Raw genomic sequence first — 15,548 nt, 5'->3', positions numbered from 1 at the left:
CAACCTCCGTTGCTCCAGTGAGAACAAACCAAGCTTCTCCAATCTGTCCTCATAGCTGATGCCCTCCATACCAGGCAACATCCTGATAAATCTTTTCTGTGCCCTCTCCAAAGCCTCCACATCCTTCTGGTAGTGCGGCGACCAGAATTGAACACTATATTCCAAGTGCGACCTAAGGTTCTATAAAGCTGCCAATTTTTAAACTCAATGCCCCATTGCTGCATGTATTTGCAGGATAAAGGAAATGAAGTGGTTGTAATTTTTATCCTTGGGGTATATTGAAACAGATCAGTGTAATTGAATTGTGATTAGGGTCTGCCTTCCTGCCTTGCACCACATTAAGCATTTCACACCTACACATGAATGGACAGTTAAGCAACAGTCTTTCTTCTATTTTCAAGAAAAATCATTTTTTGCACATTTCAAGCATCACTGCTCTGATAGCCATGATAGACATACACCTTTTCCACATATTAAATACTTTCTGACTACTGAGAAATAAATATCCTAAGTGTCTATTTTTGAGTACTTTTAACAAATGAGAGATCACATGCAATTTGCATATTTGTTGAACATATTTGGCTGGGCAGGCTGTCATGTCTGCATCACATTAGCATCATCCAGGTTTTTGGCATCTAGAACTGCAGCATCTGATAGTGATGCTTTAATTTCTAAAAATTTCCGAAGGTCTCACTGCTCCCAAGACATACTTTGTCATCCTGGAATAGTTGAGCTGTGTTAGACATTGGATACAGGTCCACAGTATGTGGTGTGGATTGGTTAAAGCAACTTGGATTCACTAAATTGTAAGGTCTGAAGTTAAGGTATATGAAAGTCGTGCGTACTTCATGTTTGGGGACAACAACATGAATCACTAAATAGTGATCATTCAGTGTTAAATTGCCAGGATAAACCAATTGATCCGCACCGATGCTGTACCCAGTGAAATAATCTCAATGTTGAGCATTTTATAAAAAGGGCTCACATAAATTTAGATATGGAACATAAGGAAATTATTTTTGGGGAATCTACAGATTTACAGTTTACACAATCAATATGTAACTTTGTTCTAATCATGACGTTAGAGGTGATGACATTAGAGGATAGGAGTTGAGGGAAAATGATATTTGTTACAAAATACATGATAGTTTGCCCAACCAACTTGTCAAAGGTAAAAATGTCTACTAAAGGATATTTATTTACGAGTGTCACAAACAGGCTTATATTAACACTGCAATGAAGTTACTGTGAAAATCCCCAACTCATCACACTCCGGTGCCTGTTCAGGTACACTGAGGGAGAATCCAGCATGGTCAATGGACCTAACCAGTACGTCTTTCGGACTGTGGGAGGAAATCGGAGCACCCGGAGGAAACCCACTCAACATGGGGAGAACATGCAGGCTCTGCACATGACAAACCAGGAATCGAACCTGGGTCCCTAACGCTGTGAGGGAACAATGCTAACTGCTGTGCCACCATGCATAATGGTGGATGAATATATTTATTTCTTATAAAAGTGAGAAATGTGATATATATAAAAAAAGAGAGGATCCCATCATGGTCCCATTGAGTCCCCAGTTAGCAAAAAGCTTTAGTGAAATTGTAGCAATTGACTTGAAGATATGAGATAAGGACAAAAACACATTTCTCCTACACTTCATTGACACAGAAACTTGATTTAGTCTTGATTACGTATTATAATGGGTTATATGAAGTGTGAAAAATTATTGCTTTCTCTGATTTGTGAAATTTTGTCTTATAAAATTTGTTTTAAAAAAAAAGGGAACCTGTTAATATGTCAATTCCATGGATAAGATACACAGGTGAAGGGCATTGTTTAATTCAGTATTTCGGTTACATAGAAACGGGGACAGTTGAGGCACCTGGGGCAAGGAGATCAATGTAACTGAACACAGTCAATAAATTCTCAGTAAAGGACAGCTCTGTGTTTTGGTTTCAACTTCAACTGCCTTGGATTCAGTTGACATATTGCTCAATGTCATTTGATACTCATCGTTTGGGGAGAGTTACAAATTTTCACTACAATTTTGTGAGAAAGTCTTTCCTGCATTCAGTGCTAAATGGATAGCTTGAATAACAAGGTTATTCCCTCGTAGTCCAGATTCTCCCAAGGGGGAGAAATTCTCTGAACTTAAACTGTCAAATCTTTTAATTACAAACAAACAGATCAACCCTCACACAACACAAAAGCAAAATACTAGAAATGTGAAACAAAAAAATGCTTAAAATACTCGGTAGGTCAGGCAAGAGCTAAAGGTATTAAGGGATGAGGGTGGGGATCAGGATATTGAAATCAATGATCAGCCATGATCAAAATGAATGGTGGAGCAGGCTCAAAGGGCTGAATGGCCCACTCCTGCTTCTAGTTTCTATAAGCATTATTCTCCTATATTCATAGCAATGCAAGCCACGTTTTTAAACTGTCTTATTTAATTAACCATCTAAGCGCTAGTCACCATTCCAGTGAATTGGCACTGAACCCCTGCAGGTCAATACAAGCTTCCTGAGGAATGGTATGCGAATTTAAAATGATCATATGAAAATTATGTTTATGCGATCCAAGCCCCTACGTGAAGCTGAATACTGTTCAGGAATGTTTCAGCAGAACCTCTGCAACTACACAGACAGCATACTACATAAACAAATGATAAAATTCCACTGTATGACTTATACAAATTTATGACTTTTTCAGTTTCTAGCCACTTTTCCTTCTCCAGGTTTTACATTGTAATTGCTTCTATGCAGTCAAGCCCCAATGTGAAACTGAATTTACATTAACTGCTCTCCAAATTCAATTTACTAAATTATATTGAATAACATAACTTCTCATTAACGATTTTTCCAAGAATATACTGAATACATCTTCTCTTTAGACGTCTATGACTTGAACTACCCAATACTTTCCAATGTGAGTACAATATTTCTCAAGTACTCCACGTACACTAAGGACATTGATAGGTCCTGTTAAAAAGCATGTGGCTTAAATAAGCAATGACCTGAAACAATCTTTTCATTTAGGATTTAATAATTAGGGCCCATCATTTAAGACTGAGATGAGAAGAAATTACTCAAAGGGCTGTGAATCTTTGGAATTTTCTACCCCAGAGGATTGCAAATGTTCCATTGTTTAAGGCTGGGATAGACAGATCTTTTTGTCTCTCAGGGAATTAAGGGATATGGGTGGGCAAATGGAGTTAAAGCCCAAGATTAACCATGATCATATGGAATAATGGGGCAGACCCGACTGGCCATATGGTGTACCTTTTTTTTCACTCTTGCTTCTATGTCTTGTATTCCCAAGTGAATACTCCCTTCCAGTGAAGGAGCACTGCGTGTTCTAAGTTACCATCCAATTCTAAACTACAGTGTTTGATTTTACAACATTTCGGTTACGACAAATGGCACTTACAAAATTTATAAATTGGCATCCCATTTCGACTTTACATCAGTTTTGACTTTACAGTGCCACGCCAGCACATTCATATGAGCACAATGACATTCTGTGTTGTACTATGAGGTCAAACCATCTTTATTAGTGGGAAACCAGAGTTTTATTCTGTTAATTTTTTTTTACGCAACCACTACAATTGTAATGCATTTATACACTTATCTTCTATTTAGTATGTACTAGGACTCTCAGAAATTCAAAGTTAAATAGACAATCGATCGATCAAATAGTTTCACTACATTAAATCAAGAAATTGGTGCTAAGGCATGCAGGCATCAATAGTCGCCTCAGCAATTGACAGGGTAAGAGCTGAGGCCATTTTACAACACAGCTCCGCAGGAGTAATTTCCAGCCTTGGTTCAGGAACCAATCCTCATTTATATCATTGTTCCAATGGGAAAATCGGTTCAGACAAACGTTTCAACTTACAACATGGCTTTCAGGAACTAAATGTTTTGCAAGTTTGAGGACTACCTGTACATATATTTGCTCTTAAAAGAAAAAGCGGCTTAAAGGCCATCATGTTCTATCAGGAATCACTATGTATGTTGAACATTCAGTATTCCTATTTCTCTTTCACCAATTCATCCTGCTGAAGTGGAACAATTTCCAATTTCAGGGTCAATTCTGTAAACTTTATAGAAATGGTTCTGTAGATATAGGTAATTTATTCACGATGTGGAGATGCTGGCGTTGGACTGGGGTAAGCACAGTAAGAAGTCTCACAACACCAGGTTAAAGTCCAACAGATTTATTTGGCTTTTGGAGTCTCACTCCAACAGGTGAGTGAGGACATGTGTTCACAAACAGGGCACATACAGACAAAAACAGTTTACAAGATAATGGTTGGAATGTGAGTCTTTATCTGTACCTTTAAGACTTGATTACCTGTAATGTGAGTGGACAGGAGGCCAAGCACAAGTTTAAAAGATGTGTATTTTCGCCAGCCAGGACAATTAGTGAGATTTTGCAAGCCCAAGCAAGTCAAGGGGGTCACAGATAGTGTGACATGATCCCAGTTAAGGCAGTCCTCATATGTGCAGAACTTGGCTATCAGTTTCTGCTCAGCGATTCTGCGCTGTCGTGTGTCATGAAGACCACCTTCGAGAATGCTTACCTGAAGATCAGAGGCTGAATGTCCCTGACTGCAATCACAATCCGACACAACACACAATGCAGAATTGCTGAGTAGAAATTGACAGCCAAGTTTTGCACGAGGACAGCCTCAACCGGGATCTTAGGTTCATGTCATTCTCTGTCACCCCCACGACTTGCTTGGATTTGCAAAATCTCACCAACTGTACTGACGGAGACAATACACATCTCTTTAACCTGTGCTTAACCCTCTCTCCACTCACACTGTCTGTACCTTTAAGACTCAATTACCTGTAAAGACTCGCATTCCAACCATTACCTCGTAAATTGAGTTTGTGTCTTTATATGCCCTGTTTGTGAACACAAGTCCTGATTCACCTGATGAAGGAGTGAGACTCCAAAAGTTTGTGCTGCCAAATAAACCTGTTGGACTTTAACCTGGTGTTGTGAGACTTCTAAATGTAATTTAATCAGTATCACGGAGTTCCTTATTGGCTCCCCAGGCCTTCTGTGAAACCTATCAAATTACCTCTTGTTCCCACATTATCTTACAATGCTCAAGTTCTATTTTCCATTTTTTATCTTCTGTGGTACACTGCAGATACTTCTGGGATCAGAGGACAAATGCTCTTAGTAGAGGATTTACATTCAGATTTTCACAGCGACACTTGTGGATTTGGAGAGTGTTGTGACATCTCAGCACCCTGCTGCATGCCCAGCCTGCTGCCCTGGCTGAAATCATTTTCGACATTGAAGCTGCAATAGACACAGCTCAAAGTATTTTTTCTATTGAGGCACACCTTTGGTTCATTTCTCAAGTAAGTTTCTAGTACCAACTCAAAGTACACAATTACCATCTTTTTGGAACAAAGGAGTAAAGGATGCCCAAATTCAAGTTGCTGAAATTATTTTCAATCCTTCGTTAATTTGGTTGTGAATCACGTTCTGATCCATGCAAATTAAAATGCACTGATTTCCAGTAGAATAAAAAACATTTCCTCATACAAAAACAGAACACTATTGAAGTAATAGTGAATTTTGGCAGAACAAAAATTGCTGAAGAAAAAAATATCTTTCCAATTCCATTTATAGTTTTCACTGATTGTTGAACTAGACAAATAATCAAGTAAATCACCTTTGAAATTAAACTTTCATTACTTTCTTGTAATCTAATAGAAAGGAAGAATTTTATTCTTGCATTTTTGTTAAGCAGTTACTTAATATCATAAAACTGTACATCATACCTCAGCAAATAATCCCAAGTTTGCCCACGATTTTAATATTGCTCCAACTGGCAATGGTCACAGTATTTCCCTTACAGTCCAGGACAAGATAATTTTTGAAAGAATTCTGTGATTAGAGTCCACAGCTGAGAGGAGCATTACCCACCCCTTTCTCAGCTCTCATTACAGGGCCGCTGCTCTCTTGAGCATTCCTCTCATTCTTCTGATGCTCAAAATTCAATAACCTACATATTTTTATACTTGTACTTTGAAATCAAGCCTCAAAGCATCATCATCATCTGTTCAGTCATCCTATTCCAAAACTTTCCAGCTTCTTATATTCACAAGTTGAGTTCTAAAAGTCAGCATTTGCTGATTTACCTGATACCCCAGTCGACTCCTGATTTGAAACTTGTCATCCTTTATAATTGACATGAAGGTCTGTTAAGTTTCAGATCATGAGAAATTATATAATCTATAAGTATTAGTGAGTGAGCTATCACAAGTGGCAGCCCATGTTCTTCAGTCTCTGACTTAGCCCTGCTGTTTTGCAGATTGGGAGCTTAAAAGACTCAATGAGATTCATTTCTCATGTATAGCTTTCTGTCATGAACTCATGACTCAAAATTACTGAAGAGAACAGATGGCATGAAGTTAAGTGAATTCTGTAATCCATCTCCTGTTCCTTTTGTGCTTCTCAGTAACAGAAGCTAACTCAAATTAGTAGCTTATCCAGAACAAAATAGTCCATCAGTGGTTCAGGGAGATCAAGAATGTACAGTGACATCTCATATTGTTTCTAGTGCATACCTCAAAGGAGAATGGCCTCATCATATACACTAGGCCCTAACAGATGTTTTGCATATATGACATGTGCCATTTCATAAGAACAAACTTGACTATGGAAGCGTTACTTATGCAGGAAACAAAGCTACTGCTAACAAAGGGTCAAGATCCAAAGGGCATAAAGTGCCTTGATTAAAACTAACCATTAAATATACCAAGTTAATCAGACATCAGGAAGTAAATCCTTTTAACGTAATGAATAAAGAATAGAGCTGCTGTGACAATACACGTTCAATGCATCTTTTCTGCTGTTTCTCCAGTAGTATTTCTGCAGTAACTAGCTGTCCTGCAGCTGCTAACAGGCTCTGTTACAAGTGCATGTGTTCAGCTGACACTGCCAGAGGTTACAACTTTCACAAATTTGTCAGACAGCAAAGTGCACTGAAACCAGCGTCAGAGCACAAAAATCAGTGTATAATTTGCATTGTAACAGAAAGATGTGAAATGTAAAACTTTCCTCTCCTCGAGTGCAGGCATAAAAGAACAAAACACACATTGCTCACAACATAGTCTACAACACTGTCACCATACTATACCAACAAGGGCAAAATGGACTTCAGTCAAAATCCCAGTACTCATCAACTATCTTTCTTGCATGATAATCTTAATTCATTATCAGTAACGTCAGAGCCTATGTCAACACCCCACTTTCCCAGGTAACAAAAGGAAACTTCACGGAGAGGAAAGCCAAGATAAGTCCACAGACACAAGATGTGGTTTGACAAGTGTACCATCTTGCAAGCAGGATATCAGGATCAGAGACACAAAACCTCACAATGTAAAGCCCAAGAATCTAGGCTCGTACTCAGGCCCTGTAGACAAAGGATACTGTCCCCTAGGAGAACCTAAACCTCAAGAGAGTTGTCCAGAAGTCCCAAAAATGGGACATCTCAGGGGAGGACAAACGACTCCCCCATCTTATATATTATCCACAAGATCTAGGAATAGATAATCATAGCCAAGATAAGCATAGAACGATCACACCTATGAGAACAGCTGAAGCTAGGAGTATTCAAACAACCCCTGGGCTTCTAACAAAACAAACCTTCTTATTTAGAGTCATATGGAGACGCCACTCAAGCTCATCAACAGAATCTCACCCATTTCCCATCCTATCAAGGAAACCCTAGCAACAGGAGGAAGTCATCCAGACATCCACTGACAGAATATTATAGGAAAGGACAACGATCTCCTCCCAACAGGATGATTTGCTCATCGTACATTCCAGGAGCTCAACTACCAAGTAACCAACATCACATCCCGTGCAGCCAAGGAAGATACAGGAAACCAAAATATAGGAAAGACTAGACAACCAAGAATGCCTCGACCACACCCGAGAGTAAACTAGTAAGTACTTCCCCCAATTCTAGATATGCTGGAGGTGTCAATCACAACATAACTCACTTTTCAGGATGCATGATCCGTCTGCTTTCATAGGAGACCAACAAGTATTCTTTAACCTCAAAAATAACAAAAGTACAACACCATTAGTTCTAAGGGAGGGTTTTGCTCATCCATTATGACCACATAAGGCCATACCCACTACCTCTATAACAAACCACTTTCCCACTATCCTGCTATGGCACTACTATTATTAACCACAATTAAAATAAAGGATACAATATAAACGTGCAAGATGCCAAGATTACAATATCGCCCAATCCTGCTGCCATACAACCATTCCAGCACACTCCCTATTACAATGATGGAGACCCAGATATCTCCACATTACAAACATTAGAGCCTAAGAATTTGAATGTGACATATGGCCAGAAGCACCCCAGTACCAAATGGAAAGACCAAGATTTAACGGTAACATATTTGACTTTCTTAGTCCACTACAAATAAATGTATATCCCTGGGTTTCAAAGAATAACAGGCGACATATGTCTCCATGCTCATATCAAACACTCATCACAATAAAAGGTAACATCACAAAATCAGGATTACAATCACAAGGGGAGAAGTTTGGCATTAGTGATAACTGCAGGATTATACAGACATCCATGGAGCTTGAACGGGATTGTTGAGCAACAGTAAGGATCCATTCACAGTTTCACCGAGATCTCCACACCTTCACTGTGTCATCGTCCAGTAGTCCTGGCTGGAATCCAGGTCTCAGCAGGTGGTGAGGTCCCATCACATCTGCCACCTCCAGTCCTTCCCTACGAACATTAAAGGTCAAGACAATGCAAGGCCAGTACTCGGGATATATAACTAACCCCAGAACTCAAAGACTTGGACGCACTATGCCTCTTTGAAGGCTGGGCAAATCAAGTTCATAGTGAGATTACAAAAGCACAGCAAACAGTTCTCAAATTCAGCCAGGAATTTATCCTCTGCTCCCCTCAGGAGATCGGCTGCACGGATACTCCTTCTCCGGTCCCGTTGTGATGAATTAGCCAGGATGTCTGACATACCATGCAGCAAGATTTCCAAGGACTAATTGTGTGCCTCCACCCAGAAAACTGCCCTTACAACTGACAGGATTCTTTCCTCCGCTTCATCACTTTCTTTTGGGTATGAGCACCAATGATTTGTTTCGGGGGCTGAAACCTTCATCCACAACTTTAAGAATCATAGAAACCCTACAGTGCAGAAAGAGGCCATTTGGCCCATCAAGTCTGCACTGACCACAATGCCACCCAGGCCCTACTCCCATTTCCCTACATATTTATACACTAATCCCTCTAACCTATGCATCTCAGGACACTAAGAAGCATTTTAGCATGGCCAATCAACCTAACCTGCGCATCTTTGGACTTGGGAGGAAACCGGAGCACCCGGAGGAAACACATGCAGACACGAGGAGAATGTGCAAACTCCACACAATGACCCAAGCCGGGTCCCTGGAGCTGTGAAGCAGCAGTGCTAACCACTGTGCTCCCCAATTTACTCACAATGTCAGCCATCATCTCAATGCTTATAACATTACCAGAGCATGAGCCCGCTCAACAGCTAAACCAATGTGAGCAAGGCCCTACACCAGCAGACTCCAACTGCCTTGATCAAATGAGGATTTTCTTGATTTTGCTTGGCTCCCCATCACTCAAACTTATCCAGGATCTTCAGGGAACATATCACAGAACACAGTTAGGTAATTATGGGCCATGCATCAGGATAAGCAAAAAGGATAAGCATCAGAACTTGTGAAAATGTAGCCACCCAGCATTTGCATCACCTGATCCCCTCTCCTCTCGATGTTGTTATTCTGAGTCTGAGATGAGCTACCAACCAATATATGTGCCATCACCAAGACCATGTGTCTCCACTTCTCTCCATCTCTAACATTGCATAATTCCACCCTTGCCTCTGTTAACTTGACTCTCAACTTTCCAAATGCACTCCTGGCTCCATTGTTCAATCCTATAAACCTGACACCCTCAAACTTCTGCTGCCTGTTCACTGAACACTGCCTGACAGTGACGCCCAGATAAACAATATTTCAATTTGAAAATTCTCATCCTTGCTTCAAAATTCATCCATGGATTTGCCCATTCCTACAACCTGCTGAGATATTAGCACTCCTTTCAGAGGTGGTGTACTTACAACGTCACTGGACCACTAACCCAGAGATCCAGGATAAGTCCCTCAGGACGCAAGTTCAAACCCCATTGCAACCAGTGGAATTTGAATGAGGACAAAGAAGCTATCATCAATTATTCTGAAAAACCAGCTGGGTTTAGAGAAAGAAATCTATTGCCCTTACCCAGTTTGGCCATAACATGACTCCAGATACACAGCAAAATGAATGACTTTTAACTAATGGTTTAACAAGCCAACTCAATTTGGGGGCAATTAGGGTAGGTACCAAATGCTGGCCTTGCCAGTAACACATCCCAAAAAAGGCTCCAACACAGGCCTTGAGCATCCCCTAATTTAAATTCTGTTATTGGCAATTGTTCAAGTCTGGAATTCCCTCATGATGGCACAGTGGTTAGCACTGCTGCCTCACAGCGCCAGAAACCCGGGTTCAATTCCCAGCTTGGGTCACTGTCTGTGCAGAGTCTGTAAGTTCTCCGTGTCTGCATGGGTTTCCTCCAGGTGTTCTGGTTTCCTCCCACAGTCCAAGACGTGCTGGTTAGGTGCACTGATCACGCTAAAAATTCTCTGTGTACCTGACCAGGCGCCGGAGCACAGCAATTAGGGGATTTTCACAGTAATTTCATTGCAGTGTTAATGTAAGCCTACTTGTGACAGTAATAGATAAACTTCAAAAAACTTCAAACTACTTCATTTCTTACTCCTCCTTTATGTTGCTCCTTCTTTGACCAAGCGGTTCAAAGTCACATTTTGGTTAATAAAACTGCAAGGTGGATGTTTAACTATGTTAAAGGTACTTTACAAATGCAAACAGTTGTTCTGTGCAGCATTTTTTCCAATAGTTCAATGAGTCAGGGAACAATTGTTTCACAGAAATCCGAGCATCAATAATGAACCAGAAGAGCTCTTGAATTGATAGGCAGATCAATAATTTACCTCAGTTAGCAACAGTGCTCAGGGATTGAGTGTTGAAGTAACAAAATTGACCTATTTGGTATATTATAAACTCTACATATATAATTATAGAAGAGTGAAATGAAGTCTCAGCTTTTCTTATATTTTAATTTATACAATTAGAATAGCTGGGATTGCCTCATATCCTGTGGGATCCTGAAAACAATGCAATAGGCATATTAATAGAACCAACTGCATCAACAGTATCCCATGGTTACTTCCTGATAATACGCAAGTGATGGAGTGTTCACAAGATACGTGTGCAACCACGATCTAATTTTGGGGACTGTCCTAATCAGAAATACTGGAGCAAAGATTTTTTGCTCCTCATTTATCGTTCTGTCCCCTTTCTCATCAAGCCTTTCCGCAAATTTGTCAGTTTTTCAAATATCCCTTCGAAGCATCATGGAAAAAAGTGACATTAAAAGGCACAATGCAAGTTGTTAAAATGCTATTTTGAACAAGAAATATTATGTGCTGTGCTTCACTGTTAAATATGCAAGATTCAGCCCACATCTAAATGTGTAAACTGTTAGATCATCACCCAAATGAAATGAATTTGACAATTTAAGAGAAAGATGTTTCCGGTCGGTATATCTTGATGAAAAATATCTCAAATCAATTTTGAGGGTTGGGAACTCCGGATGCTTAATTTGTCCAAAGTCATCAGGAATCCTCTGCACTATAGCAACAGCCACTATAACCACATCTAGCTATTCAGAACTGTTTTACTTCCTCTGGAATGTCATTGTGTAACCTTTGGTTGCAATGATTCACTGATAACAACACATAAAACATCAACCATAGATTGCCAAACCATGAGATTTAAATCCCTACTGATGCCCCCTCCTCCAACATTTAGAATACCAATTCCTCGCTTCTTTACCAACAAATTAAATCATTGACATTTATAACTGCTCCACAAAAACTGTCAACATTCCAGCAGATGCCAACTAACCCAGATCACCCCATGCACTCTGAGTGACCAAAACAACTATGGAAAAGGATACTGGATTGGGTGGGGAGAGGGCAATTAATCAATTTTTCTAAACACATCACAGAATCATACAACACATCTCACTGGATTTCCTCTTCCTTATTAGAATTATCCAGTTAGTTCTACTCTCCAGGTCTCTGCCCCATCTCTCTACAGTTCTGCACTCCCACCCAAAAGTATTTATCTGATTCTCATTCCTACTAAAGCTGCTTCTCCTATTCTTTCAGCTGATGCATTCCAGATCATGACAACTTGCTGTGTTAAAATAAATCTCAATCGCTCCTCTAGCTATTTTGCCAATAATCTTAAATCTAAGTCTCTGGTTACTGACAATCCTGACCGCCTTCCCACGGTCATACGTAAAACTGTAGCATCTCTCAGAACCATGCAAGAGTCCATTCGGCCCATTGTGCTCACACTGGCTCTTTGAAAGAACCACACGGAGCAGCACAGTGGCATAGTGGTTAGGGACCTGGGTTCGATTCTCGACTTGGGTGACTGTCTGTGCGGAACTTGCATGTTCTCCCGTGTCTGTGAGGATTTCCTTCCACAATCCGAAAGACAAGCTGGTAAGGTGCATCGCTTGTGCTAAATTCTTCCTGTGTACCCGAATAGGTGACTGTGAACCAATAGATTCTTGCATGGTTCTGTGAGATGCTACAGTTTTACGTATGACCATGGGAAGGCAGAGTGTGGCGATTCAGGGATTGTCACAGTAATTTCATTGCAGTGTTACTGTAAACTAATTTATTAAGCTAAAGGTCAGAATGGAATCATACTTACACTTGGACTAAAACTAAGTCTATGGCCTGATTACTGACAATCTTGACCACCATCTCTGGCATTTCACAGAGCCTTACAGCACAGAAGTCCATTCAGCCCAGTGCAGTCGTACTGGCTCTTTGACACAAACAAATAGCACTCCCCTGTTCTTTGCCAGCCAACATTACCCCCCCCCCCAAACAAGTGGCTTAGCCATTGGAAAGTTATTATTAGATGTGGTGCTTGCATAGACTCTCAGTAATGCAGGGGATTTCTCTGGTTTAAAATGTCACTGCCAAAAGGGAGAATGCATTGGAGACACACAAAAAAAACATCCATTCCCCCCCCCCACCCTGTCTGACAGGAGGGGAGAACTGACCGCCATTTTAGCTTGCCCTTACCCCTGATCTGGGGGGGGGGAGGGTGGTCAGGCAGTAATCGAGGGTCCAGGCCTGAAGTGCGGCCTAGCCCGAGAGGCGGCTTGGGGGGGGGGGGGGGGGGTTCGCATTTACCTGTAGCTCGGCTCTGTCCACCTCCCACTGCGTCCTCTCCACCTCGAAGCGGGCCCACTCATGCTGCAGGAAGTGCAGGATCCCCGGGATGTTGTACTGCGGCCTCTGAGCTTCCCCCTCGGCCCCCGGCTGCTGCGGGTTCCTGCCTCCGATCCCGGGGCCGCCTCCTCCTCCTCCGCCGCCGCCGCTCAGCACCGAGTTATTGCCGAAGAACACCCCGGCTCCCGGGTGCTCGTCCATGGCTGGGCCCCAAAACCCTTCGTCCGCCCCCTCGGCCTCCACGCCGACGGCTTGTAAGAGCAGCGACCGCGGTGACGGTGACGCCGCCCGCCCGGCTGGCCCCGGTCGGTAGGTCAGGCCTCCCTTTCCCCCTGGCTGTGCTCGACTGCGCGTGCGGGGCCGCCCGTTAGGATTTAAACCGCGCTGTGCGCTCCATGGCTACGGACGGCTCAGGAGGCGCTCCAAACGCTGCTGCTGCTGCCGCCGCTCACTCCACTGTCACCACAGGAACCACCCACTGACGGTTAGCCTGCCCCACCCCCCCCATCACCGCGCGCATGCGCCCACTGCCGGGATCGCCATCTCTGATTGGAATCCCGCCCCCACGCAACAACACGTCCGCTTCAGACCCCGCTCCCACGCAGGAGCACGTCCACTCCAGACCCCGCCCACCTGGCCGCTGTCCTCATCCCCGCCCAGACCCCAATCCAGGCCACGCCCCACTGCAGACCCCGCCCACTTGTCAGCTCATCGCTCGCCCCCTCTCCCGCCCAGACCCGCTCGCCACTCCGTTCCCCCGCCCCTTACAGCACCAGACCACGCCCACCTGGCAGCTTCCCTCTTCCCATCCAGGCCAACTCTTGTCCAGACCCCGCCTCTTTCCCAGTCCCTGCCCCTTTTCGTCTCCAGACCCCGCCCATCCTCCCCGCTCCTCTAAGCGCATGCGCCTTTGTTCAAATCGCTCTGCGCTTCGCCAATGACGTCATAGAGGCCGCACCTCCCCAACTGTCAACAGCTCTCCCGTCCCCGCCCCTGCCTTCAGTTTCGCGCCTGCGCATCTTGCTCCCGGCTACCTATCCGTCTGGATATCTGTCCGCGCGTTCACCTGGTGCGTACCTGCGGGATTCCCACGGAGCGCAGCCCGGAGGCACAGGGCCCAACCCCGGCAGCCATCTTGAACATGGAGTAGGCCATTCAGCCCATCCAGCCTGCTCCGCCACTGAACCTATCCAGCCTACCTCACCATTCAGCCTGCCCTACCATTCAATACCACTTCATTCCCTTTGACAGACCCCCAGATATTTATTAATCAAAAACCTATCAATCTCCACCGTACTCAATGAGCTTCAATGACCCTCTGGGGTACAGAAGATTCACGACCCACTGTGTAACGCCTCTAGTTTTCCCAAAAGGCTAAGGAAAGTCGGCATGTCCGCCACGACTCTCACTAACTTTTATGGAAGCACCGTAGAAAGCACCCTTTCTGGATGTGTCTCAGCTTGGTATGACTCCTGCTCTGACCAAGACTGCAAGAAACTACAAAGTGTTATGAATGTAGCCCAGTCCATCACTCAAACCAGCCTCCAATCCATTGACTCTGCCTACACTTCCCGCTACCTTGGAAAAGCAGCCAGCATAATCAAGGAGCCCATGCACCCCTGAATATTTTCTTCCACCTTCTTCCTTCAGGAACATGATACAAAAATCTGAGGTCACGTATCAACCAATTCAAGAACAGTTTCTTCCCTGCTGCTGTCAGACTTTTGAATGGACCTATCTTATATTAAGTTGATCTTTCTCTACACCCTAGCTATGACTGTAACACTACGTTCTGCACCCTGTCCTCTATGAACAGTATGCTTTGTCTGTATAACATGTATATTAATACATGTGACAATAATAAATCAAGTCTTTGTAATACCCCAATAGCCACAGCCTGCTAATTTGAGAATGACTTGTTTACTTTTACCCTCTCTTTTCTGCTTGTTAGCCAATCCTCAATCCATGACAGTATGTTGCCTCCAATCCCAGGTCCTTTTATTCTGCCAATCAATCTCCTGTGGGGGGCCTTTCTCAAAAGCCTTCTGAAAATCTAGATATACTACATCTAATGACTCTCCTTTATCAATTTTGTCAGTAACATCC

The 15,548-nt window shown here is 42.9% G+C and overlaps 1 protein-coding gene across 2 annotated transcripts in view; it reads right to left on the bottom strand.

The window, feature by feature from the left end:
- The window catches only part of strn (striatin, calmodulin binding protein), a 92,607-nt gene extending 78,699 nt beyond the window's left edge, over positions 1-13,908 (bottom strand). For both annotated transcript variants that reach the window (XM_080191898.1, XM_080191899.1), the window contains exon 1: positions 13,404-13,908. In XM_080191898.1, the coding sequence (XP_080048024.1) occupies positions 13,404-13,643 (240 nt within the window). In that variant the 5' untranslated portion in view covers positions 13,644-13,908. The remainder of the gene's footprint in view (positions 1-13,403) is intronic.
- Between the last annotated feature and the right edge of the window lie 1,640 nt (positions 13,909-15,548).

The sequence above is a fragment of the Carcharhinus amblyrhynchos genome, chromosome 7, assembly GCF_965287045.1.
Source record: "Carcharhinus amblyrhynchos chromosome 7, sCarAmb.v2.hapA, whole genome shotgun sequence".
NCBI classification, from domain to species: domain Eukaryota; kingdom Metazoa; phylum Chordata; class Chondrichthyes; order Carcharhiniformes; family Carcharhinidae; genus Carcharhinus; species Carcharhinus amblyrhynchos.
The sequence above is the reverse complement of the archived record's forward strand: the minus strand, read 5'-3'. Positions and strand labels throughout refer to the sequence as shown.